The sequence below is a fragment of the Ricinus communis genome, chromosome 2 (genome assembly GCF_019578655.1).
Source record: "Ricinus communis isolate WT05 ecotype wild-type chromosome 2, ASM1957865v1, whole genome shotgun sequence".
Lineage (NCBI taxonomy): Eukaryota > Viridiplantae > Streptophyta > Magnoliopsida > Malpighiales > Euphorbiaceae > Ricinus > Ricinus communis.
In genome coordinates, this window is record NC_063257.1 from 3,802,294 (window position 1) to 3,829,299 (window position 27,006).

The following is a 27,006-nucleotide window of genomic DNA, read 5'->3' on the forward strand; positions in this document are numbered from 1 at the left end:
AGCAAATTTTTGGTAAGAGCCAATGAAATAAGATGAAAAAGAATCAAAAGGAAAAAAAAGAAAATCAATTAGAAAAGGCTTAATTAGTGCTTTCACTTTAATGATAAGTCCAAAAATTCGAATTTGAATTCTTTCATTTCATATTTACTAATATTAGTGATAGACTATTATAAGACACGATAATTTGAGTCTTTCTTTCCTAAGCTGTAATCAAAAGAGAAAGCGATAAACAATAATGGCCCTCTTAAATATTATAATAATAAAAAGAATTAGTAAAGTTTATTTGTTTTAATTGAATAAGTTGTCACAAATAGCTATTGCAAATGCAACAGTTATGTGAAGTTTTGTCGGCAATTATTGAAGAGAGAACTATATTTGGTGGGTAGAATTTATGAGATACAAAGCCTCAACACCTTAGATCCTTAGTGGATTATTCAACACTTTATTAGCAACAATAATTGACAAAAAAAGAGATAATATAAATACAACTGTAAGCTTGTTGTGATTATATACGTAAACTACCAATGGGTAGTACATGCTTGTTGATTTAGACTTGATGGTTAGGCATTAATTCTTGAGCTGTTAGAGGCTGATTTGAAAGCAAGGATGCATGATTGAGATTGAGCTCCCACTGTTTAGTGTTTAAAACTTGAGAAATGAAGGATGTGCCTATCTAACAATTTTATTATTGAATTAATTTTTGTTTTTTCAGTCTTTTATGAGGGTTGATAATATGTCACTTTCCCATGCATATGTCCAAATAATTGAGAAGAAGCAGTCACCAATTAGTCTTTACTCATTTGATTGCTTGCAATTTGAAAATGGTCTTGTCTTTATATATTTTAAAGAAACAAGTTAAATCTGGCTCATCCCGTAGTTCCAATTATTAAAGCATCTAGATTTGGCTCTTTCTTGATAGGTATTAAGCACTATACAATAAGCAATTCCAACTTAAATTATACATTTGAAATCCATAATTTAATGAAATTCAACATGTTTGAATTCTCTGCATAAGATCTAAGAATTGGTAGACGTGATTTTGGAACAAGGAAAAAAATATATATTATAACAACATAAAATTGATAGATTCTAAGATTTTTTACGTCTAAAAAAGAAAATTAAACAAGCACTTTACATGATGGTGAATTTTTTAAGATCTATTAACTATGATCCTCTTTTCACTTGTTAAATAATAAATTTGATTTAAATTTACAGGAATTATAAAAATAACAATATTATAATAATTTATTACATCTTGCCATCTACACTGACTAATAAAAAACATGCAATAATATATTTTGACAAAGTTTTTCCATAATAGTGGAACAAAATTGGTAAGGTTATGGAATGAGAAAGGGAGAAGTAGGTGACAAGAGTGAAGCTATTCCTGGTCAAGAAATGCACCAACACTACGTTCAGAATCTTATAAGACCCCCTGTATTCTTCTTTTGTCATCTTCTATAATGCTTAAGAGGAAACCATAGATTTCTAAGGGAAATGGCCATGCCATACATTCATTAGTCTGTGATTTGTTGCCTTCGATGTGCATGATTAAATTCCTAATGGCCTCATTTTCTTTCTCCGCTTAAAACGGGGGAAAAAAGTGATAAGGCTCAACATACAGCATATACCCGGCAGAGCTTCAATAGTAATGAACCAATGCCCTGGGCTCAATGTTCTCCTAGTACAAGGTGCATAGCCTTGTGTTCAAAGCTTCCACGACTAACCCCAATCTTATTAGACTTCCTGGCCCGATTCAGCACTCTTTTGCTCAATCGGCCATAAGCCCATATCATAATTTGAAAGGTCTATCTATCGATATCATTTCTTTAGTCAGGCCGTTCCATGGCCAGGCCCCTATAGCTCAGCACAGCAGCCATGGGTTACACCTATGTGGCTATAATCTCTTCAGCAAATCGCTGAATGACCACAGGCCCTTGCCGAGGAGCAACTCCAGACTTGTGTTGGCACTTGGCACACTCTCACACCAACATCGCGCCTGGCTGTCATGCAAATCGCTCTCATCAACAGAAAGAGCTCGCACGCTTTGGCGCATTGTGCACAGCCTGCAGAGATGGCATTGCCTCCCCCCCCCCCCCCCCCGATTCCGCGCCGCTGCTCATACCAAGTTAAACAATAAGGACGAAGACGAACCACCCTATATATGTCCTTTTAGGCCACCCTCAAAACCACCCCACGCTCTATCCTTTTCTTCTTTTGCTTGCATGAGTTACAATACAGCTACAGCTAGTATCCAACTCAAGCTTGCTTAGTTTAGAGAGACATTAAATTTTTCATTTTCACGTTCTTTGTTTTCGTTGATACTTCACAGCGAAAAGGCGCCATGGAAAGAAAAAATGCGGTCTCATGGGGTATGCTTGTCCTGGGATTAGTGCTTTGTAGTTTTGGGCTTCTAGAATCTGTGGTAGAAGGGAGGTTAATGATTGGTGAGGGTGATATGCGCCATGAGATTATCAAAAGGAATGGTGTAAAGGCTGGCTATCAAACTCTTTCTGGCGGTTACGGTGGAGGTTCAAGTGGTGGTTTCGGGTTTAACTCTGGTGGGGGCAGTGGAGGGGTGTGGTCTGGTCCCGCAGGAGGCTACGGGAGAGGAGGTGGGCCAGGCACTGGTGAAGGTGGCTATGGACCAGGTGGGGGCTTTGGCAATGGCATCGGCCAAGGAGGTGGTTTTGGTTTCGCAGGTGGTAGTGGGGGAGGTGGTGGTGGCTTCGGTGGAGGAAATGGATATGGTAGTGTTGGCGTAGGTGGAGGTTTTAGTGGGGGCGCAGGTGGAGGTGTTAGTGGGGGCGTAGTTGGAGGTGGCGGCGGAGGATATGGTCATTATATGGCCACCGGTTCTCATTCTGCATTAGAACACAGGTATTGACCCTTAAAAAGGGAATGGGAGGACTCCTACATTACACCCATCCAGAATTAATGTAGTCAATAAGGATGAAAGTTCTCTAGTTTAGGAATTCTCTATGTTTGCAAGTTTGTCGTAAATTTTAATTCTATATTTCTAATGAAGATTCTAAATGTTTTTCCAGGAAAAAAAGGAAAAGAAAATTTTAACCGATTCTAGTCGAAAAATTCAGGAAACGTATATGAAAATTGATTCAAGATGGATATGAAATTATGCAATTTCAAATTTGCACTCAAATGACTTTTTATTTTTACATTTCATAAATCTATAGTTTGATTCCAGACAAACTTATAAGAAAAGAAAAGCTGGAAACTTTCCATCTTCCACCACTAGAACAATAAAATAATCAAACACAAGACAAGCTATCTGCCATGCTTTTTTTGTCAAATAGAAGGAACACACGGCTCATCAACTATTTTATCCTATTATTTCTTTTTTCATGTAATTTTAAACGTGAGGGGAACTGTTAACTGCATGTGATTGAATTCTCCAGCTTCAACTATTTGACTAACAACAATTTAGACATTCCTTCACGAAATCCCCGCTTAATATCAAGAACAAAGGACTCAAAAACAGCAACCTAACCCGAACAAGCATATACAGAAAACGAAGTTGCATTAACATCATTATAGTGTGACCATCCCAACCGTCCAGTTAAATAAATGTAGGATATACATTACAGGTAATATATGTACATCATGTTCTGATTACCACACCAGATTTTTTCAGACAATATAGCCAGTGATAGACAAATCAATATAGAAGAGTGCACGAACCTTACATAGTTGAATAACAGTTTTATACTTGGCAATAAGAATTAGTCTTCACTTGTTCATGGTCAAGCAAATGTAGAATGACCGCTGTGGTTGGGAAAATCAAGCAGGAAAAGGCTCATCATTCCTTAGCCTGAAAATGCGTACTGAAAAATTTAGTTATATGCAGTTTGTAAATTTTCCTACTGAAATTGCTCTAAGCATTTAAGTAACCAAGAAAAAGAACAAAAGTAAATCACAACTTTCGTGAAACATGGACCATCATTGATGGCAGATTCATCCAGGGTGATTTGGGGCCATAAATTCTGATTGACTGGAGAAGGAAAGAAAAGGAAAGAGTTCCATCCATCACTCCAAGCCTGATGGAGACTATGAAACTTTTTTAAGTCAAATTAACATTTTTGATTAATGATAAAGTAATCAAATGATTTGAGATATCCTAAACAACAGAAGGACCTGATATACCAAATCATTAAGGATGACTGCACAAACATTCAAGAATATAACAAATATCAGCCTCACATTGTTGCAGGCTTTGTTATGATGACTAAATCAAGCTATAGTAAGGACTGATCTCAAAGGAGGAGGGGTTAGAAACTTAATCTAAGACGAGAACCTAGTATTCGCATTCCTTGTGTATTTAAGTGGTTAAGTAACAGCGACAGTATTATGCGTGTATTACTTCCTCAGTGGTCTTATATATTGGCTTATAGCTAAGTTACAATTTCTGTTATCAATTTGCTGTATGCATATGGCTCGTTTTGGTGCTTATGTATTAGCTTACCATAAACTGCGTTTCTGTTATTAATTTGCTGTTTTCCTTTATGCCTGTCCTGTTTTATCCAATAAAAGCTATTATGTGAAAGGGGTATCAACTGCATGAAAATCTCTTTTGAACCTAATTCCAATTTAAAGATAGAGCCATTCCCGACATTCCAAGAGGAAAGGGTTAACTCAATCATGCAGAGTGCCAGTTGTTTTCTGCGTCATTAATAAATTTCAGATAACTTACGAAAAAGGAGTGTTAGTTTAAGAGAAACACAAGCTCCAAATGTTATTCAACACTTTATTGATGCAAAGCACACAAATTGGTTTAATCAGTTTACATCTTCTAGTACTAACTATTTTTGTTATAAAAACACCAGGCTTGCATATTCTTGATGACAATTAAGGATGACAATATAGAAGAAAATGCAATACATGCACATACCCTGCTCTCCATGTTTGAAACTCCAGTCAAATCATTTTTCTCAGTATCAGTTGTCGCTTCTGGATTCCTACAAGAGAACATTGACAGAAAAATGAAACATAAGAAACAAAGACAACCGAGACCAAACAAATAAAGAATAAAGCAGTGGAAAAAGAAAGATTAACAAATTCCAAGAAATACCTTTCCTCTGCAATATTTTTTGTGGTTAAATCTGAAGCCAGACCACCAGGATTTACTTCTTCAGCTGATCCTGGTTTTCCATTGCCCTGTAATATAAAATTATGCATATGTTCTCTTAGAGTCGAGAGCTACTGAAAGAACCAAAAAGCTCTATGCCTCAATGGAAAATACGTACAGTAGATGTGTCTTCCATCCAACCAGGGACTTTATCTGATACAAGAGCGATATACTGCTCCATAGCCACCTCCGGATTCATGTTTCCCAGCCTTTGCCAAGCATTCCTTGCACAACGTAAGCAGTGCCCTCCATCACTCATACATAGCAGCTGTCAACCCTGTTATTATAGCTAACTATCAAACTATACCGTACAATTTGGTATAGGTAGGCCCTACGGTGTTGATTTTGTAAACTCCTACTGTTTTTCTTCGCTGGACAAATTTGCTAATACAAGAAATTACAGGTGGATGGCTGGCTAGACTTTTTATATGTCTGATAAGCTGTCTGGATTTTGGACATACCCAAGTCAGATATATCTAAAGAAAAGGGTAAAGGATGGAGACGGATAGGCAATGAGGTAGATGGTGAAACAGTTGGAACCATAAGGGAACATTTCAATTCTTCCGAAGAAAGACAAAACAAAACATTATAGCGGAAGTACGCGGGATGGAAAAGGACAAAATGATACAAAGAGGACAGTTATCATCTACGTGCCCCAACGTGGATTCCTTTTCTCTATATTTTCTTTCCCTTCTAGCCTGCTTTGTTTTGATTCCCGTAAAGGCTGGTTCTAATAGCTAATCTCATCTTGTTCTTCAATTACTTTTATATTCAAACCCACCAAAATTAAACCATTTGGATTGGCATTTTCCAGATTTTTCCTTTTTTCTTTTTTAACTTTCTTGCAACTAAATCTACTATCCTCTCACAAACTTGAATTCACGATGAAAAGTTTCAGTTATGCATCAAGTATTCATTTAGCCAATTTAACAAACATAAGTAGAAAACAATTAAACAACCAAAATATAGCTTAAAGAAAACAAATAAGGTATAAGAAAGTTTAATACCACTTAGCACGAGCAGCGAGTTTAAGAGCCATAGGCGGCTGCTCGTGGCATGGTCCTTCAGTAGCTACCTTATGAAGAGCATAGAGTTCCATTTGCAAACCTTCTTCTTTTTCTTTGTCATCAGACTCCAGAAATTTTGCTGCTTTTGCGAACTCCTTTTCCAACTCACTCCTCTCGATTCCTTCCCAATCATCATCATCATCATCATCACTTTCAATGATTTCTATTTTCTTCTCTTTTCTCTCTTCGTCTTTTTCTTTATTAGATTTACAATCTACTCTAATATCCTCTGATTCTTCTCCTGCAGCATCATTTTGGCTTTGAGCATAACATTGTCCCGTTCTAATCGGTTCAATTTCGCTGTTTTCTTTAGCCAAATTATTCTCTTCTTTTGGACCTTCTTGGATTGAATCTTGAGGCAATTCACTGCATTCAGTCTCAATTACTTCATCAACGTTAACTGGTTTTGATTCTCCACATAATTGATCCACCTTCCGGGAAACATCTTGAACGAATTCCACTTTCTTTTCACTTTCAAACCCCTTAACTTCCAATCTTTCACGATACGATAAGTCCTCCATGATAGTTTCATTTGTATTTTCCTGATCAGTATTTTGACTCTTTAATAACTGAGAATTCTGATTAGAATCAGCATCACCAGCACCACCTAAAGAAACAAGTTTAGCTATAAGAAAAGAAAACAAAAGAGCAACAATAACTGTGACGAAGAGTTCCTGAAGCAACTCCATTCCTTTTCTTTTCTTTTCTTTGTTTCAAGAATCAAGAAACAAAAGAAAAGAAAATGAAGCTGTTTATAAATGAGCAAGTAGATAGAGAGATGTAAAGAAAAAATAAAAGGATAGAGTGAGAGAGTTAATAAAGGGATATTTGCAGAGAAGAGCAAAGCATATTCTGCTTGCTTTCTTTACTTTCGCCTTTTTTTTTCTTTAATTTTTTTAGTTTTAGCCAAAAGAATTATGAGGGGAAATGGGGCCCGCCTGACTGTATGGCGAGTAGAGACGTTGGGGATGTCGCGGAGGAGGTGTCCGAAAAGTGCGTAATCCGCCAAATGGTGAGGTCGCTACTTGGCGACCGTTTGGGTTAACTGTCGTCAAGGTTTTCTAGCCTCACTCGCCGCTAAAGGCGCGCTTATTTATTTATCGGGCTTGGGCCACAACTCTTTTTATTCATTTATTTTGACAAAATCCATTACTAACTCCTGAATTTTTGAATTTTTAGTTTATGATATTGAGTTATTATATTTTATTTGTAATTTTATTAATAACATGTTGTGTATTATTTATAAAAAAAAAATTATTAAGTTCTTATATTTTTATTTTATTAATGACTTCTTAATTAAAATAAAATATAAATATAATAACTCAATAAAATAAAATAAAATTTAAATAACATAATAAAATAAAATTGAAAAACTGAAAGTTTTAAAAAAAAATTGTTTAAAAAAGGATAGTAATGGCTAAAGTAACATCTTAACTCCAATCTGTTTGAAATAAAATTATTTAAATTTATCTTAGAGTTATATTAGAGTCAAGGACTTAATTAACATGTATTTATGTAGATTAGCCAATGTAAGTAATGACAATGCTTTTGCAATGTTACCCATATCCAATTCTCTCTAAAAAGAGTCTTTGAAAAATATTGATTGCATAAAATAAAATAATCTAAAATCAATTTATTTCTCAAAAAGAAAAAAAAAATGAATTAATAAATATTAAATAGCATATCAAGGTAGTCATAATCTCTGAAGGTTGTTCAAAACGAAAAATGTCTAAATGGCAAATGGATAGCTACGGTTTGGCAATCACAAGCTCTGAGTACGTGTCATTGGTTGACTGGCTCAAAAATGTTGATAGTGTGTATATAAGCAAATGTCCAAAGTATTATTAAATTATACTTTTTGACACAGCTTAATCAAGTTGGAATAACGCTTATAAGTTTAATAGCAGTGTCTAATTTTATTTTCTCAGTTATTGTAAATTATAAAACCTGATCTAAAATGATTACTAAAGAAAATGGAAAGTGTAAATTTGATAAATAATTGTGTTAATGTTGCTGAATCAGACTTAAAAAGGTCGGTATTGAAATTGAGTGCTGTGAAATGAGAGTTGAAAGAATTGAAGACATTTGTTCTTTAGAGAACCTGTGGTGCAGTGGCGAGCTTATCTAATATCTATGTGGCAGTCGTATTTTTCTTGCGAGATGATGATGAAGGCTGCCTGATAATAATAAACGTGAAGGTGGATGGTGATAGGCAGCCATGTGGGTCTTGCCTTGTGCTTTCCAGTTTCCAGCTTCCTCTTGGTCTCGTACTAGAGTTTCTCATTAATTCAAAGCTGTTGTTACAATTATTACTATTTTTCACTACTAAATGGCACTTGTGAGCTAGTTCTTCTTGCAGGGAAGGAAACAATTTGGTAGTTGGGAAATGTTAGATGGGCCGATGATCGGATGGTATATGAGTTTGTTGCATTGCAGATTGGGCCTTGTCGTTTAGAAGCCTGAGTTTGGGCCAGCTTTTGACTTTACTATGGTGGCCCAGTGCTGAGCATAAAAAATTATTGGTATATTCTTTGTATTTGAAGGTGGCAAAATATTTAAGCCGAGAGTTGTTCATTCTAATGATTCTCATACTGTAAACTCAAGGCAAGATAAATCCTCAAGCTAAGACCGTATGGAGGCACCTTTGCCATGAGAGGTCTTTGTGCTCTTTTGGATTCTTATAGCTGAGTTAGTCCTTTTGAATCATAGAAGAACAGATAGTGCAAGCTAATAGCTCATAACCAATGAATCGAGAGAAAGAGATGAAGAGTTTAGAAAGCCATAAGGAGAATTTTATTTCTTGATAGATGAAAGAAAAGCTTGCCTTACAATACTCAAGACTTCTCTTTATATAGAGGAGCCGTAAAACAATAAGACAGAAAAAATAAGGTGGGAATCTTATCTTTTATACATGTCTTCCTTATAAAAAAAAATGAGATTTTCCCCTTACATAAAGATAAACTCTATCACATCCCTAAAAAGACGGAAAATAATACACTTACATAGAGATATCACATGCAGAAAATAATACTCCTAATAGGACGGAAAAGATAAGATGAGAATCTTATCTTTTTACACCTTAATATCTTGAATTATAGAGGAGAGAGATTGTCTTTATTGCCAGCAAAAGGATGAGTCACCACGAACCACTATCATCATCCATGGGCTGAGAATCTTGCAGAATGGCATCTTTTTGTTCAGTGGTCAGACTTGGATCATCTAGTGGAGTCGGCAGTATAGGTAAAGTAGATCGTTCAATAATAGAGTGTTCAGTCTATTGATTATTAGGTCCATTGTAAGTGCAGACAAGTGGTGTAGAAACATTGGTCCTTCCTAAATCATTTCTAAATTGTAGAGTGAGCTTCAATTCCCTTGTTATTGGCGGAGGAGCAAGATGCAAGGGCATTTCAATAGTTTTCCAATAATGACAGATGTTTTTGGTGGCATAGGTGTCTTCTGAGAGCTTGAAGTAAGGCCTGTGAAGAATATAGATGACATGATATCCTGAAGCTTTGAAGTCATTATCCGTGAACAATTTGTTTTCATGAATGATTTTGAGGAGATCCTTTTTCCATTGGTATGGGATTTTAGTTATGGCTTTGACAGTCTGGATAAGAAATCTGGGATGAGGTTTCTTGTACCAAGAAGTGTTGACCAATCAGGAAAAACTCAAACTTTTTTATCTCATATTTGACTGCCAGAATCTCTTTATATGTTAAATGGTAATGCCTTTCTGATGGAAAAAATTGTCCTGATGCATATCCACACAGTTGTTCCTTGTTATTGAGATTTTCAAGAAGAATTGCCCCCCATGCATGATCTGATACGTCAGTCTGTAGGATAAGATGTCTTGTAGACGGAATGGTAAGAGGTGGAGGATTGTGAGCCAATTCTTTCAGTCTCTTGACAGCTATTGTCTGTTTTGTTCCCCAAGGGGGAGGGTTCTTTTTGAGCATTTTGAAAAGATGGCACGTGTAACTGGATAGATGTGGTATGGCTTCCCTGACATAGTTGAGTATCCCAAGGCTGAATTTGCCTTATAGAGAGATTCACATCTGAAAAATAATCAAGCTCTTTTGTCAAGTGTGGACCATACGTATATTGGCCGTCCATAAAATGCATTCCAAGGAACTCTATCTCTTGCTAGCCAATAATACTTTTTTTCTCTGAGAGCATGATTTCGTACTTTTGGATGATAGCAAGGAATTGTTTCAGGAGTTAATGATGTTCTTCAGCTATTTCTGAGAATAAGAGAATATCATCAATGTAGATAAGGGAGGAGTAGAAGATAGGCCCAAAGATTTCTATCATTATTTTTTGGAACTGAGAAGGGGCTGTTTTGAGCCCAAAAGGCATGACTGTCCATTGATATTGGGCGTTTGGGATACAAAAAGTTATTTTGTATCTTTCTTAGGGATGGATACCCAATTGCCAAAATCCAGCTTTGAGATCAAATTTTGAATAGAATTAGGCCTTTTGAATGTGGACTTTTAGGTTCGAGATGCGGGAAAGAGGAAATTTGTTGTCTTGCAAAAAATGATTCAAAGGCTTGTAATCAATAACAAGTCTCTTTTTCCCTCTTAGTTTTTCAAATCTTTTTTCCACATAAAAGGCTTGACAGACCCATTGTGAGGTTGTGGGCTCGATGAGGCCTTGTTGTAGCAGAGTCAGGCATTCCGATGTGGCAAGAGCTAAATCTGTAGGAGACATTCCTAGATGGGTGACTTTTGTTGGATTGATATCTTTGTTAAGCTTGAAAGGAAGGCTGATATAGAACTGGGAATTTTTCCACAAGGATAGAGGGTGTTGAAAATGTGAATGGGATTCTGGATAGAAAGTAATGAATTTTTTCTTGTATTGCAGGAATGTTGGTTCTGTATCTGCTATGGTGAACACATTAGATGTATCTGTGTATGGATGAAATTGCCTCTTAAACTTTATTCCATTGGGAAGAATTTGAAGCCTTTGAGCTTGATGATAAACATCAAAACCTATTAAGAGGTCTTTATTTGGGGGATCTGAGCCAATGATGTGCGTCCATACCACACAATCAAGAAAAAACTGTATCCCGATTTTTTATTTTGTGATCAAGGTAGTCTTGAAAGTTTGGCCATTTGCCGCTCTGGAAAACGGAATATGAGATTTCTAGTATTCAGATGAGAGGACTTCAGAATTCATCGTGCTTCTCTGAGCTCCAGTGTCAAAGAAAGCTATGACTGGAATAGGTTTTGTGTACCTTGAAGGTAAGACTTGTATAGGAACATAAGGAACTAGAGAAATCTTAGTAGTAAGTTGAGATAATTCAGGAACTGGAGATGGAGAAAAAGGGTACTGCATCACATTTGCCAGAATGTCCTTCTCTTCTTTTGAGGAGAGACTAATCATCAAGATTGGAATTTCATTATCATAATCTGAAGATGACTATTCTGAAGATTCAGTAGAGTCTGAATATTCTTCTTCTATACCAAAGAGACTTTCTGGAGTGAGATCGTCTTGTTCTGATAAGAGAGACTCTATATCTTCTTCAAATGAATCTAGTAGAGACATGGACATGCTAACTTGCTGTATCATTCTTGCTGTCTTTTTCGGATTTTGAGGAAAATCCTTAGCATAATGCCCCTTCTTTCAGCAGATGTAGCATCTTTCTGATTTGTTGCCTTGATTCCTCTTTTTCCGGAAGTACCTGAGCTTCTTTGTATGTGGCCTTTTCCCTTTGAATTCTTTACTCCTGTTAAGAGGGTATTTTTGGAAATGGTGTTTGATTTTCTTCTTCTGACTGGAGCAGACACAATTGGAGGACTTGCATTTAATTTTGAGGTGGCTTTTGTTACAGGCCTTTTGAACAATCAAATCTCGTTGAGACAGTCTTCTGAACAATTCTTGCTAGTCACATAATCTCTTGATAGAGGAGAGAATAAACTGCCAAATTTCTTCAAGAGTAATGGAGGTAACTGGCTTCTTTGTTGCGGCGATCATATTATTGACTTCTAGTTGTATCTCATCTGGTAATAAGGTGATGAAAGTATATTTCAACGTATCATCGTTGTCATGCCCTCCAATGACATAATATAATTTGGACATTGCAGAATAATGTCTTTCCAAATCCTTGATCTTCAATGAACAACATTTTCGATCAAAGTATTCCTGTTTTTGTTGTCATATAATGAGATCATAACTTTCAAGAAACTGAGTATGGAGGACTGTGACCGCAGCTGATGGAGTTGGCAAAGTCACAAATTGGAGTCTGGTGTATTCAGGTTGTGACTGAAACCAATCTCTTAAACTACCTGTGAATCTCGTTACAAATTTAGCAAGAACCTTTTTGAGTGTGGCCCCATCAAAAGTCATTTGAAGATCAATCCATACCAAAAATTCAGAAAGTTTATCTCTCTATTTTAATGGAGGCAAATCATCAAAGGTGAACCAAGGTCCCGTTCCAGTTATGGATTTTGACCTTGGGTGTGAAGCTTCAGTAGGAATAAAATATGACTGTGCATCCTTTGTGCCATCTTCAGGCTCTACTACTTCTGGGTTGGGTTCAGTAGTGGAGGTGTTCATGAGAATTTCTGTTATATCAGCCATCTCAGAGGTATTTGAAGAAGAATCAGAATCATAAGGGCTGATTAGTGATTGATCTAGTAATTTATTTTCTTTCAAGACTGGAGGATGTGATATTTTCTTTTGTTGGGTTGTGGAGCCTTTTGGGTAGAGGTGTGAGAAAGTACCAAAGGGTTGGTAATGAGTTCCTTCTCGTTCTGGTTTTGGAAGGAAAGGAAATGCAGAATAGTATGAAGGAGCAATTGCAGAAGATGTAGAGACCGTTGATGTAAAGGAAGGGATTGTAGAAGACTGATCTTTTCGAAGGTCATGTTCAATTTGATCAATCTGCCTTTTGAGCCTTGTAATTTCTTTTTCCTTCTGGATGAAAGCTGGTGTAATTGGTTGGAGAACTCGAAGCTCTCTATCCAAGGCTTGATATTTGGCGGTTAGAGAGGAATATAGTTAGAGTACTTCTTGAGAGAAAGTATCCAACTTCTGGTCCAACTTGTGAGCCAAATGGAGAGCCTGATCTAATTTTCCATCAATCTTCTTTAAATAAGAATTCTGGACTATGGAATTAGAAGTCTGCTAATTTAATACTTCTTCTAGTGGAGTGAGAGGCTCTATGGATCCTGATGGAGTAACCCTTGAAGGGAGGATCTCTGATCTTTTATTTTCTGACTTCCCTAGGGGAGGGAAACCTTCAAGCTGGAACATAAAATAACTTTGGATTGTCTGGGGTGTTTGGACTGCTGGCAAATCAGAGTAAATCTCCCGTCTACAAGTAGTAGAAGGCTTTTGTCCAAAAATAATTTCTTTTTGAGCCAAAAGTACTTTCATCTCATCAAAGGTAATGTCAAAGACAGTCTTTCCTTCTTTTGCAAGAAGTTCCAAAGCTTCTTTATACATAGGAAGATGAGATTTATCCTGCTTTTCTTTCTATTTTTTATGGATGCCAATCCAAGGACCGTCTGGATCGCGGTCATCTTGCCTCGGTTCCGTGACTGAACACGGAGTTTCTGAAGACATGACTCTTGGAGTTTTCTTAGAGTGTTGAAAACATGGTTCAGCAAAATCAGGGTCATCTTTGTAGGTGCATCCTGATTTACACATTCCTGGGTCAATATCCCATATGAAGTGCCCCTTAATCCTGGCAGTGTAGATATGATGTCTAGAGGATTGAAAAGAATGAATAGGGATCTTTTCTCTAGGTCCGGACACAGGTTGAATCATCGAAGCTGGAAAATAGAGGGAGCAGAAGAAGATTCTTCCATTTTTGTGAAAATTATTTTTACAGTACCATCCTTTTGTGTGAGAAAAAGAGGATCAGTAGCTTGAACAGGCTTGGCTTAGGATGCCTGGAGTTTCTCGTAATTTGCCACCCATTCAGTTGGAATCAACTTCTGCAGATCTTCTCTTTCCAACTGCCTTGGGGCTTAGACTATTGTAAGAACTTGGTCAGAGTCTGCCATGATAAACAAAGCATCAGAGGTGGCTTGGAAGCTTGGGATTTGTAGATTAAAGACATGATCTTGAAGTCTGTAGACAATTTGGTGGTGCAGGGTCGTAGAAAGAGCATCAGTCACTTGGTTTGCTCTAGTAATCTGGACTTGGACTTTGAGTGCAGTGGACAAATAAGGATCATTAAGAGATAAATTAAAATTTGGGAAGAAAGTCAAAACAACACTTCCAGTGTGAAGTGTTGTGACAATAGTCCTGATTACTGCATGCTCGTATCTGAGATACCTAGTATCCAAAAGTGACATACGGGCCGTAACTGGTAAACCCATCCTGCCATGATAAGAGAGGACGAGTCTGACAGCTCCAAGATGGAGATGTGTATATCCCTGTTTCTTCCATTCTTCATGGATCCCTTGCTTTGTTTCGAAGGTTGTTTCCATTTCTATATCCGTCTTTCTTAATTTGTTTTTTATTTTCTCGTTATTAATATTTTTTTTTATAAAAATGGACAATATATTCTGCTGAAATAATTATAATTATCTTATATGGATGTGTATTAAATTAATATATTTAATTTAATAGAATAATCAAACCTATAAAAACCTATTGTATTATGAGCAAATTATAAAAACCTATTGTATTAAGACCATAATTATACGTGTCAATAAATAAATAAAAAAAGAACTCTCTTATTGCCCTTTCATCTACATCTCTTAGTCAAAGAGTTGGGGACCTCTTTTATGATTTGCTAGACTCTTGGATTTTTAGGTAGGTTTTAGACTCTTACAATGGTAGTATAGTTTAGTCAGCTTTCTATAAATATTCTAAAATTAACAAAAATATTATTTTTATTGTGTATGTTTTTAGAATATCATTTTTTTATTTTTTTTTAAACAGTGTAATTATATTTTGATTGTTTTTTATTTTTGAATTATTTTATCAAAAAAATAACTAATATTGTATTATTAAAAAAATTAAAAAAATTATATTTTTAATATTTTTACACAATAAAAATAAAAAGAATAGTTTACATTATATTTTGGATAACAAATTTTAAAAATAGACTTTTTGTTATTTTTTCTAAAATTTATTTCTTTTGAATTTCTAATGCCTTTATGTGAAGACGGGCTAATAAAAAAAAGTCCCTTATTCTCCTTATTTAAATTCCTTTATAATCTGCTAGTTCTTTTATAATATGTTTTATTAGAACTCATTTACGAATTTAAAATTTATACACTTTTAAAAAACTAAAAATTAATTTAAAACCTTATACAATTAGATTTTATATGAAAATTGACTATAGTCAAACTAAATTATAACAAAATATATTACATTTCTAAATGAATTTTACATTAATAAATTAGTATATCTTATAATACTAAAATATCTCCTTTAACTTTATCGTTTTTATTTTATTTATTCTCAAATAAAATAATTTCTTCAATAAATTTTAAGCAAATATAACATTAATCTCAATTCATATATGTTTGATTAAATTATTAAAATAATTTTAGAGTGTATTTTCTTTCAGCTTCTATTAGATGGACTAATATAGAAACTTTTTTATATTATATTTCTCCTTTTATCTCACATTTCTTAGCTAGAGAGCTCGAAGCCTCTATATAACCTTCTAATTCATCTAATATTTTTTGCAGAGATAAATTAACATAAAACTTCCTCTCTTATTGAATTATGAGATTGGAAATGATGTCTTATTAAGGAAAACATATACTTTATATAAAATTAATTAACTTACTAAAAAAATTAAGAACGTCAAGAGAGGTGCAACTTTTCCTAAATGCTTATTAACGATACATGATTAATATTGACGAATCCATATTCAGATGACCACATTTTCATATGAAAATGTCTATAATAAAAACAATAATAATAAGATGCTTTTAACACGAAGTGAACATCTAGAATTATGCATATTATTTCCTGGCTGTAGATCCAGTTAGAGAGGGAACAACAGGAAAAAGGATTTGTTCACTTTCTTCATCTTCCAGTATACTGTTGGTTTTGTTGTTTTATGATCCTCTTCTTCCCTTCTCGTTTTGGGAACCTTTTGTTTTTCCCATATTAGGTTATTGGCTCTCTGTATCATTTAATGATAAGTTAAATGAGTAGAAGCCCTGCAAGTAAAAAACTCTAGCATAATTTGTTTTACGAGTAGAAATCTACAAACCAGAGCATCTGAAAATCTCAAAGATTAGTGGTCCCAATGGCATCTAAGTGATATAATCTCTTTGACTTTATAAACCTTATTGTGCTGAAAATTTAGGCTGTAATGAATGAAGAAAGGAAACCTAATGGTAAAACTGTTGGTGGAGACATTGATTAGGTTGGGTTCCACTACTAATGGCGGTGCTATGACGTGTTCGTAAGGCTTGTGTTATGTAACGAGTAACTACCACTTATTATTGTGAGCTCCAGCTGTCTGGTTCACCTTCATTACTCAGCACCCCAAGTCCAACGCTAGTGCTGAATCTGATTAAAACAAACAAAAGTTTAATAAAAGTGATTGATCAAGTCAAGTCAATACCTATTTTGCTCAGAAAAAAAGAAAGAAAAAAAAAGACAAAAACATTTCAGTACGAGACAAAGGTCAATTTGCTGCGTGCACTTGTATCAACAGGTCAAGTGGCTCAAGTTTGAGCTTTTTTTTTATAACTTTGCACAGTATCTTTATTACTATTATTATTGTTTAATCTAATGGCTATTAGACCCAGATTTTAACTAAATCTAACGTCGTACTGCACTGCACATTATTGAAGAGTGTGATTCATTGAATCTTTTGTTAATAGAGTATGAATTCTTATCCAGTTGATTATTAAGAAGAAGGCCTGAGAATATGAAACTTGTTTATATCAAATAGATTGGTGGGATAAATATTGTTATTATATTTTTAGTGGGTAAATATATTAGAAAGATGATTAGTGCCAATTCACATTTGAGTTTCCAATTATCAACTCTGAAATGTTTGATATACAGTTTTCTATCCCATAAAATTACGATTTATTTACTAGTCAAACAATTGTAAAATTTATTTATTATAGACAACTGTTTTCCTTTTCCTTTTCTTTTTCTTTTTTTACTTTTCGTTCTATTAAATAACAATGAATGCTTATATTTGACACGGCACAAACACGACTATTATTTTTTTTCGAGATTCAATACAATAATGATAATGGCTAAGACTTTTTTGAATTAAATTTATAATTTTAACAATAATAGTTTAATTGAATAAAAAGATTTTATCTAAATGATAATTTAATTTGTAAACTTACAAAATAGATAATTAATTCTAAATCTAATCAACCAATAACTGTTATGAAATAATTAATTATATTTAACTTTTAAACATTTGAAATAAATATAAGACTCGTTTGTTAAATTTTTTATTTTAAAAATAGAATTTTTTAAGTAAAAATAAAATAAGCCATGTTTAAGTGAAATATATTAAATTTTTATCTATTTATTATTTAAATTTAAAAAAGCATATATAAATTAATTAATAGTATTGTATTTTTCATTTTTAAATAGATTTAATTCCGTTTTGTATTGTGTTTTATACAGGAACAAGTGCGAGAGTAACTCGAAAGAGCAACTCGCTATTCTAATCACGTGAGCGGCAGGCCGTAAAAGAGAAGCTTCTAAGCAACTCCCTAGCGACTTTCGTACATTCTGCCATTGGCACCAAAACGGCGACGTATTTCTGACAAGAAGCGCAAACGACGTCGCTATGTTTCCTTCTTCACGAATTCGTGATAATTCTGAAAAGAAATAATATATGAAAAAATTGTAGGTATTAAGGCCGTCTTTTCTGGCCTCCACTACCACTGATATATAAAATTGAGGAATTGTTGTGCAAGAAGCTTGGCGTATTGGTTTTTCATTTAATAAATCGGTTTCTGCCAAAATTCCAACTTCTTTGCTCTTTTAATACAATCAAAGAAAGAAGAAGGAGAAAGAAATGGGAGGTGGCAATGGACAGAAGGCAAAGACGGCTCGCGAAAGGAACATGGAGAAACAGAAAGCTGCTGCTAAAGGTAATACTAAAGCCTTATCTTTTCTTTCTTTATGGATTGCAACTTCTATAAGCTTTCTCTTTCTTGAAGGAAGAAGTTTGTTATCTCTTCTTCTTCTTTGGATGTTGAAATTTTATATATTATCTTTTTTATTATTTATAGATCAATAGGTCCTCTTGATCTATCTGGTAATTGTTATGTGTTCACTCGAGTATGGTCCGATCTGTTTGCAGGGAGCCAGCTTGAATCAAACAAGAAAGCCATGTCAATTCAGGTACTGTTCTTGGCTACTGCTGCAAATTCTCATTAATTAACTTTAGTAGCATAGGTTATTAACTCATCCGTTTTTGAAGCTGAAAATTGAGCTTATTCTGCTCTAAGATTACCACGAAGGAAAGGGATTTGGATCCGATTTTGCCCGTCTATCGATGTACTTGCAAACAATGTCTTATTCAGCATGACAATTTTAAAATTTTTTAGCTGGTAAATTTTATTTTATTTTTTGTGATTTTGGTTGCAGTGCAAAGTGTGCATGCAGACATTCATTTGTACCACTTCAGAGGTGAAGTGCAGAGAGCATGCAGAAGCAAAACACCCAAAATCTGACCTATTTGTTTGTTTCCCTCACCTTAAGAAATGAAACAATAAGATTAAAAAAGAAAATTGTAGAGCTGGGTTTCAAGCTCCCACTCATATCATATCCTTGTTTCCATACGCTGTTGGATATCATTGCTATGTTTATGAAATATGTTGATATTATTTGCTTGGCCTTAATTTCTTGTTTATGATTTATTCTCTTGTTCTGTCTCTATGGTCTGGTTCTTGTTTTCTCTAAAATTAAAAACAGAAATTGGATGATTCAATCAACTCCTTTCTGTCCAGCTGAATGATGAACCCTTGCATAAAAAACCAATATCATTGCAGACGAAAGTTAAGTTTCAAAACTGTAATTAAGCCTCTCAAGTTTTCAGGCCTGAAACGTGGAGGTATCAACTGAATGGTGGAAAATATGCCAAATACGCAAAGTATAATGCTTGTCAAGACTTGATGTGGAATTGGCCTTTGTGCCCTATGCTCTTTTAACCAAAAGTCCGAAGGAAGTTAGGAAATGGAAGATTTTATTAAGACTTGTGTAAGAACAGAATTTTCAACATCATAAAATGATACATCCGTCGGTAAAGTGGCGCACATATTATTAAAAGACCTCGGCTGACTATAATATGTTAACAATATTAAACTGATTGAAAAATAGAGATCAGAGTTCAAATTTACAATATCAAACAGAAAATCTGGAAGGACAGCCTACACTGGGTTCGTCATGCAAAACCACAGATATCCTGTAATAACAGTCTGAAATACGAATCTCCTCAAATAAAGGGGCCCTAGAAGAGGCAAAGCAATGGTGATTGTGTCCGTATTCTGCTATGCTCCACACTTTTTGACATGAAAGAAGTACGGATGAGCCTGAAAGGGAGACAGAGAAAGTTGAACTTGGTTATTAACAAACAATTAGAAGTAGGAAGTAAATCATAGTTTCAAGGTTCAGCAATAAAAGGGCAAGCGGATCATAAATTAGTAAGTTGGGAGAGACTAACATAGCAAATGGAAACTAAACTAGTAAGATAAATCATGAACATGAAGCTCGGTAATGGTGGGATTGAAAATGGATTATCAGATATGAATTCACAAAAGTTAGAGCCCGGAACGATAGACAACAGCATATTCAGAAAGTTTAAAGAAAAGGCAAAATCCAGGTTGAAGAATAGACCAAGTTAAGTGCGCTGGGTGTGTCAAACAAATGAAACAAAAATAACCAGCAATCGCATTAGGTAAAGACTTAAAAAAAGCTCTATAACATAAAGTTTACTTGAAAAGCTTTTTTCTTTTATCAAAAGGGTATATGACCTTTAAAGAAACCAAATGCTGATTATCAGAATTGATAAATCTGGACCAGGGCTTCCTGCCGTCTCTGCAGAAAGGTTAAAGAAGACTGCGTATGTAAATATCAGATATAAACCTGGAGAAGCAGAAAATTGAGTAAAATCAATGCACTCTGTTGCTGCTGTGATTGTTATTTAACTATTTCTGGAACTGACTATTTTATGAGACAACAAATTAGACTTTTGCATTTGAAACCAATATAAGACCATCGAAATTTGTGCGATGTTTCAGTCTTGGTCCGAAAGTGATGAAATAGTACGACTGGATTAGAATTTACTGAACTTGTATCTTTTCATTTGGTTCATTTTCTTCATCCCTTTGGAAGAGAATTTATAAAACCGCAGACGTACAACAATGACTGTTGTTCTGTAACAGTTATGTATAGTAGTTATAATTTTGTTTCACTTTACTGTTTACGAGTATCTTGGGAGACACTGATGGTTGATTTTAAATAGCCTAGAGATCTTAAATATAATATTCCTAAAAAAATTCCATGAAGATCGACAAGGGACTCCTTTAGGAACTAAAGCAATGACAGTAGAAATTTATCGTGATTATATTAATAAAGGCCAAATTTGTATTCAGAGTAGCAATTTAATCTGAGTGAATAACGGCCCTCGCAATCAATGAACAAGAAGAGAACATTTAAATCAAGCAGAAATTCTGGTCAGCAAGTCAGTATGAACTTCGTCCCAACTTCTGTTTTCCATGATCTGTCAAATATATCAGCTGAGTCGAGTTGATTACTATAGTATGCAAGCAATGGTGCTGCACCAGATAAATTATACCGTGAAAGCAACAAATCAGAGCATCCCCTATGACATCTGAGCTGTGACTAGCATTGCAATCTTTCTAAACACCTCCATAGTTTGAGGCTTAAAAATGCTATTCTGTTGGAGCATCAGACTGCACTCTCTCATACAATCTATAAATCAGTGTAGACTTTGACATCTGTGGTTCTCTTTCCAACGCTGCAATTACATCCTTAACAGAAATGGAACGGGCCACCTTACTTTGTGGCGTAAATGCTTGGTTCCTTCCAACCTTCCTTACCCCTGCTGAAAGCATAAGCTAAGCATTAAAAAGAAAAAAGCAAAGCAAAAGCCCCACAACTGGCATATGCTCCAATAGTTATCACTTACTGGATGCAGCCGCAGGGCTCCTCTTTTCAGGTTCCTGATTATCCTTCATACTTTTTCCAGATGTAAATTGAGGCTTGCGGGTAACTTCTTTAGCTGAGTAGGAACCTGATGCCGCCTCTATCCCACCTTCACGTTTCTGGCGGGCTTGCTCAGCCATGAGTTGCCATTTTGATAGATGGTCATCTCCACCAACAGCTGCTCGGGCAGCAACATTTGCAGCAGTTGTTCTCATTTTGTCATCCTCTTCCTTGTTTGCCGGGATATTTCCCTATTTTTCAGGCATTCATTATTATACTTAAAAAGGTAAAAACTTTTTATTCTTAGTTACATGACCAGGTTATACCTTAATTGCTTTCACACGACCATCATCTTTCTCCTTGTCCCCTTCTACTCCATTGTCACCCTCAGGCTGCATTCAGAGATATCAAGCCAAGATATTTAAGGAATGCACACTTAACATTATTTAATACAAAGACGATTATGCAATGTTCTTTGCTCCCAAAAACATTGCGCAATGTTCTTTGCTTCCAAAAACTTGCTTAACTAAAATGTCATACTACAGATATAGCACCCACTTCATTAACTTTTCGGAGCTTCTCTGCTTCAGCCTGCTTTCTCTCCCATTCTTCCCTAGCTTTCTGGTTCATTGTCATAATTTGTTGTCGAACATCTGAGGTAATTACAGTCCGATGTCTAGATTTCTCAGCATCAACGCGCTGTTAAGATTAAAATAAGATCAGGAGAAGTATAAAGAAGACAAAAGGCTAGCACGTTAACTTCCAGTACAATCAGAAAAGTAAAACTGACCTGCTTTGATAGCCTGATCAGGGTACTTATTAACCCACGCATTCTTTCCTCAACGCACTGCAAAGATCAGTTTCATAAGAAAATGTCCCAAAGTCATCACGAAAAAACTTGGGAGCTAGCATCTTACCAAGGACAGGCATCTCTCCACATCGTTGTTGATATTCTTCAAACCACATTTGACCACTGGAACAAGAGGCATACTATATTTTATAAGCTATTGTATTGACATTTGCTCATTTCATATATAAGAGAGTGCAAAAATGATAAATTTTAATTAGACATAAGACTGGCGATGGGAAAAAGAGCTAACTAATCTCTGCCAATTTTTTCTGCAGTGGAGTTTTCTGCAATATCAGCCTTTCTTCTTCTTCCTGTACAACCCTCCGAGATGCTTCTGAAACTCGACTGTCCTCCTTGGACCCAGAAAATAGCTGTTCTTCTTCTTCCTATTTAAGAGTGTAAATGTCAGACTATGAGCATCTTTCATAGAAACAGCACAACATGCATCATTTACTAGTACATACTTCAAAAAATCATACTTGCAGCAAACACAGATGACATACCCTTAAATTAACTCCACTGACAGCAGTGACATCATTAAGTTGTTCAATGCTTTGATCCAGAAAGGCCCCTGATACCTTTTGCTTTTTACTGTGTAGGATACATAAATATGTTCTAAGGTAGTGAAATAACATTTTTCATCAAGGATAAAAAGAAGATCAACAGGCAAACCATTCTCAAACCATACGCAGTGAGAATAAGAAGCAATTGCACCTTGACATAGGTGGCGAGGAACCAAGTGCTTCAAGAGGCTTCTTTTGACCAATAGAAAGCTTTTTTGTAGGTGTTCTTGCATTAACTCCAACAGAAGCAGCTCCAGACGGGAACCGAGGACCTGCCTGTTAATTGTGGAACAAGAAGTTATAATTCCTCAATAAATGACATTTAGAATAAAGCAAAGTTTAAAGTCATAAAGCAAATTTACATCCACAAAATTGATTAGGCAGTGCAGACAACAAAAAGATCAGGAAAAGACAAGTAAAGACTTGAGAAATTTGGAATACTGGCAAGGAGTAGTATAGCAATCTTAAACTTTTATTTGAGCTTTTCTTATTTTAAGATCACAATATTCCCTTTAGTTAAGATTCCTAAGAGGATCATAATAGTTTTAAATCCAATTTCGTAAAGGTTTAAGATTAGTTAGAGATTATAAATACAATGTTTATGGATTCCAATGATTCAGTATTTAGTCAATGAAATTTCAAGCGATTATGATTTTTTCCCCTTTTGGACTATGTGATGCAATTCTATGCTATACATGATGCCTAAACTCTTTTATTTCATTGTTGACGGGTACTGTTCAGAGCTCTTGACCTGAAAAGTAAGGCGTCCATTCCATGGATTTGAATCACATAAGTAACAATGCAAAGAAACAATGAGACCCCAAATAGCAAAATGCAGATGAAAATATACCTGGATGTTAGGGTCCGGTTGGATAGCAATGGAAGGAGAAACTGAATTTGAGGGCACTGCAGTACTGGGGTTAGAGAAACCAACTTTAGAAGACGGCTTCTCTAAAGAGTCCTCTTTTGAATTTACAGGCACTGCATTACCTTGTTCACCAGGTGCAGCAGACAAACCCTGTGGGTTAGACAACTGGGGTTTCTGCTGCTGGTCAGTGGCCTGTTCAAGAGGTTCCTGTTTCACATAATTTGTTGACGGAAACAGAGGAGAAGTTTGCTCTTTGTTTGTGGGAGCTTGCCATGGAATTGAATTTTGTGGCAATGCTGATTTGTTATTATACTGGGACATAGAACCACTCTGTACTCTGCTGGGATCAGAAACAGAATTTGGCCTCTCAAATTTTGAGACATGCACCATGTTCAATGTTGGCGTTGAACCTCCTATTTGAGTTGAAGCCATGGTTGAATGTGATATTTGCCTCATCTGTAAATCATGAGGTTGAGTCTTCATGGATGATCCAGAAGTATTGATGTTTGTTCCGGAATATGGGTGATGAGTACCACTGCTACTGCCATACGTTGAAAAAGAATTCTGTGGAAAGTGCAAATGTTGCTGCTGCTGCTTACTATGGCCTGGCACTGAGATTGAAGATCGCTCCCTATCTTGACTGAGTGTGCTAGTACTGGGGGAAGAAAATTGGCTTGCTTGCATTCCATGAGAATCTGGCAGATGTTCCACCCCTCGAGGTCTATGAGCATTACCTTCTGCAGGTGGATAGCTAGAATCAGCCAGGACTTGCACTGCTGAAGATGCAGTAGCACTAACAGGCATTCTTACATTATGTTGACGTCCAAAGGCTTGAGACTGTAACTGGGATTGCCTGGAGCCTTGCTGCAAGAACAGACAGACTGCCCTTTAGCTCAAGATCAACAAGATGATTCCTGAGTTCACTACAATTACATTGAACTCATCCTCTCATTACCTGGGATTGCCACTGTTCCACTGCCAGTCTAAGCACTTGGTCCCCTACAATACCTCTCATGAGTCTGACAAATTGTTCTTTCGGAACTTGATTTCTCTAACGATAAAAAAGAAGAAAAGTCAGGATAACAAACAAGGAACCCATTCCAAAGCATACAAGATAGATAAGAACCACAGTATTCATATCAGAGACCCACCCTCAGTTTGTTAAACAGAATTTCAAGCTGCATGTCCCTGTCTTTGTCGAGATGGGGCTTTAAGGTAGGCAGTAATAACATGAATGGTATCGGCTTGAATTGATTCTTTGGGTTACTAGGCTGCTCCGGGCCCATAGTCTGCTGATTACCCATATTTTGTACATTCATATATTGGGATTCAGTGTCTGGAATTTGCATTTTATCGGGCTCAGATTTTGGCATTGTATTTGTTTCAGATATTTGCGTCCTGATTGTTCGAGGAGTCTGAACAGGAGCTTGTTCTGCCTGACTTTGTTGAACAGTATCTTGGGGTTGTTTCTGATGTAATGGAAGGTGACTGGATTCCTGTTTGACATCATTCTTTAGTTGCTGATTCTCACCAGCAGACTCATGCTGCTTTAGTTCTGTTACAAGGGAGTGCTGCTCTTGCTGTTGTGGTTGCTGCTGCTGCTGCTGACTTGGAGCATTCTCATTTTCATCTTGTATGGTACTTTGCCAATTTGCGGATGGCAGACTGGGAGTTTGATTGGTTTCATGAGACAAAGCTGCAATTTTATGAGTTGCAGATGTTATTATAACCCATAAATCTCCATGTATGCTATACAAAAAAGCAAATAGAAAGAGCATAAGAGACTCCCAAATAAATCCAATGAGAAATGTTTCGCTCTCATAGTTTTCACTAAACAGTATTCCCAATTGCCTGATCTAACTTTTATCTTGTTATGAAATTTTATGCTCTTATATTTGGAGATGATAACAGAAATTCCTTTTACAACTATAACCAGAGAATAGATACTCTACAGGGCAGCAAAATGAATTGCCATCATTATTTATTAATTAGACTATCACCCTCCTAAAGAACAAAAAGAAAAAACAAAATTCATGATGGAGTATCGCCTTCAAAACATATTCAAATTTGTTTCCTGCTTTATTAATTATCCCTATTTCTTTCAAGAATTGAATCCAAAAAAAAGATATGACGGCTAAAGCAAAACCCTTAAAGAATTGCAACCGAACAAACAAAACAATCAAGTAGAAATAACTTTTGTACCAAACAACTAAATCAATTAAATAGAAATAGGTTCCCATCAAAATCAATACCTGTACCCGTATCAGACGGCTGAGAAGTGGATGCGTCACCTCCAATATCCCGATTTAAGGCTGCCTGGAAAGCCTCCACGTCAGCACCGGAATGCATGCTCTCGTCCTGTAAACATATCAAAAACACCCAAAACTATTTTCCAAATGTTTTGCCCTAAAATCTCAATTACTACGAATAAGAGATAAAATTCAGCTGGTTACCTCGTCTTCTTCGAGGAGCTTCATTATTGAAGGGTCCATGATGCTTCGTCACAACCTGTGACTAACACTGCCTCGCCGAACGGTGACTCAGAAGATAATAATTCTTCAGTTAATTCATTTATAGAATCAATATCTATGGATGGTACATCTATTAAAGCTACACATACAAAAATGTTGAATACATATCTATAAAAAGGAGAATTGATTTTTTAACACAGTAAATAAATAAGAGCAAGTTATTGGATAAGGTAGATTTATATTTCCATGTCCATGAAATGAAGAATGCTGTGTTTCTGGGAGCAGAATGGGAGAAACTGCTTTGATGATCGGATGGCGTCTTAACTGTCTCTTTCCCGCATATGGAGTCACGAATCTTTACTATATAAAGAGATTAAAACTGGGTTGTTCAAAAGATAGGCCTGAGCCCAGCCCAATAATAAAATAGATGGAGTTGGGTTGGATTTGGGACACCCGTTTCTTTGAAGTATGGTCAACAGGAAATTTTGTTGAAGTAATTACTCAAAATAATACCATTTCACTTTTACTCCCTTTTAAAAGATTAAAATTGAAATAATATATCTACCATTATTCTAAGCTAAAATATAGTTAAAAATAGAAAATTAATAATAAAATTAGACCCTTTTAGATTTTTATTTTATTGAAATAATTTAATAAAAATAAATTATTGTCTCGTGTATTTTCAACAAAGAACAATATCGAAATTGAAACTAAAAATAATGTTAAATGAATATCTATGCTTCTAAGATTTTTTTTTATTTAATAAATTTGAAACTGATTTTTAAGATATTATAATAGACACGTATATTTATTTATTGCGATATTTTAGCTCTCGTTAACATGTGTTTTCATTCAATATGTTTATATATATATATATATATATAGGAATTTAAGTTTAGCAAAGAATAAATT

General features: G+C 35.4%; 4 protein-coding genes across 5 annotated transcripts; 2 read left to right on the forward strand and 2 right to left on the reverse strand.

Annotated features, from left to right (window-relative positions):
• The first annotated feature begins 2,344 nt into the window (after positions 1–2,344).
• On the forward strand, positions 2,345–2,887 carry LOC8288513 (glycine-rich cell wall structural protein 2). Its single transcript, XM_002510072.2, has one exon. The coding sequence runs from the start codon at positions 2,345–2,347 to the stop codon at positions 2,885–2,887; it is 543 nt and encodes a 180-aa protein (XP_002510118.1).
• Positions 2,888–3,521: 634 nt separating this feature from the next.
• LOC8288512 (acyl-CoA-binding domain-containing protein 3) lies at positions 3,522–7,065 on the reverse strand. The gene is made up of 5 exons (XM_015720407.3): positions 6,151–7,065; positions 5,262–5,367; positions 5,087–5,172; positions 4,907–4,973; positions 3,522–3,829 (listed from the first exon to the last, which is right to left on the reverse strand). The coding sequence occupies exons 1-5, from the start codon at positions 6,897–6,899 to the stop codon at positions 3,818–3,820; spliced, it is 1,020 nt and encodes a 339-aa protein (XP_015575893.1). The 5' UTR covers positions 6,900–7,065; the 3' UTR covers positions 3,522–3,817.
• A 10,957-nt stretch (positions 7,066–18,022) lies between these two features.
• LOC8288511 (uncharacterized protein At2g23090) lies at positions 18,023–19,016 on the forward strand. Its single transcript, XM_002510070.4, has 3 exons — positions 18,023–18,263; positions 18,476–18,516; positions 18,763–19,016. Exons 1-3 carry the CDS (start codon positions 18,188–18,190, stop codon positions 18,880–18,882), a joined length of 237 nt encoding a protein of 78 aa, XP_002510116.1. The 5' UTR covers positions 18,023–18,187; the 3' UTR covers positions 18,883–19,016.
• A 1,699-nt stretch (positions 19,017–20,715) lies between these two features.
• Positions 20,716–26,441, reverse strand: LOC8288510 (transcription initiation factor TFIID subunit 4b). 2 transcript variants are annotated; one of them, XM_002510069.4, is made up of 14 exons: positions 26,077–26,441; positions 25,876–25,981; positions 24,775–25,319; positions 24,579–24,674; positions 23,606–24,487; positions 22,907–23,031; positions 22,696–22,783; positions 22,443–22,578; positions 22,260–22,315; positions 22,133–22,189; positions 21,901–22,041; positions 21,669–21,734; positions 21,326–21,593; positions 20,716–21,241 (listed from the first exon to the last, which is right to left on the reverse strand). In XM_002510069.4, the coding sequence occupies exons 1-14, from the start codon at positions 26,113–26,115 to the stop codon at positions 21,069–21,071; spliced, it is 2,778 nt and encodes a 925-aa protein (XP_002510115.1). In that variant the 5' UTR covers positions 26,116–26,441; the 3' UTR covers positions 20,716–21,068. The 2 variants fall into 2 exon arrangements, with proteins under 2 accessions (XP_002510115.1, XP_015576120.1); XM_015720634.2 differs by having other exon boundaries at positions 20,716–21,238; positions 26,077–26,440.
• Between the last annotated feature and the right edge of the window lie 565 nt (positions 26,442–27,006).

Bases quoted from the DNA above. Each gene is read 5' to 3' on its own strand.
- LOC8288511 (XM_002510070.4), top strand. From the start codon at position 18,188: ATGGGAGGTGGCAATGGACAGAAGGCAAAGACGGCTCGCGAAAGGAAC. The intron at 18,264-18,475 runs GTAATACTAAAG...ATCTGTTTGCAG, and splicing joins ACAGAAAGCTGCTGCTAAAG to GGAGCCAGCTTGAATCAAAC. The intron at 18,517-18,762 runs GTACTGTTCTTG...TTTTGGTTGCAG, and splicing joins AGAAAGCCATGTCAATTCAG to TGCAAAGTGTGCATGCAGAC.
- LOC8288510 (XM_002510069.4), bottom strand. From the start codon at position 26,115: ATGGACCCTTCAATAATGAAGCTCCTCGAAGAAGACGAG. The intron at 25,320-25,875 runs GTATTGATTTTG...ATAAAATTGCAG, and splicing joins GCCGTCTGATACGGGTACAG to CTTTGTCTCATGAAACCAAT. The intron at 22,579-22,695 runs GTATGTCATCTG...ACTCTTAAATAG, and splicing joins TCAGTGGAGTTAATTTAAGG to GAAGAAGAAGAACAGCTATT.
- LOC8288513 (XM_002510072.2), top strand. From the start codon at position 2,345: ATGGAAAGAAAAAATGCGGTCTCATGGGGTATGCTTGTCCTGGGATTA.
- LOC8288512 (XM_015720407.3), bottom strand. From the start codon at position 6,899: ATGGAGTTGCTTCAGGAACTCTTCGTCACAGTTATTGTTGCTCTTTTG. The intron at 5,173-5,261 runs GTACGTATTTTC...TTTATATTACAG, and splicing joins GGATGGAAGACACATCTACT to GGCAATGGAAAACCAGGATC. The intron at 4,974-5,086 runs GTATTTCTTGGA...GTTCTCTTGTAG, and splicing joins AAAAATATTGCAGAGGAAAG to GAATCCAGAAGCGACAACTG.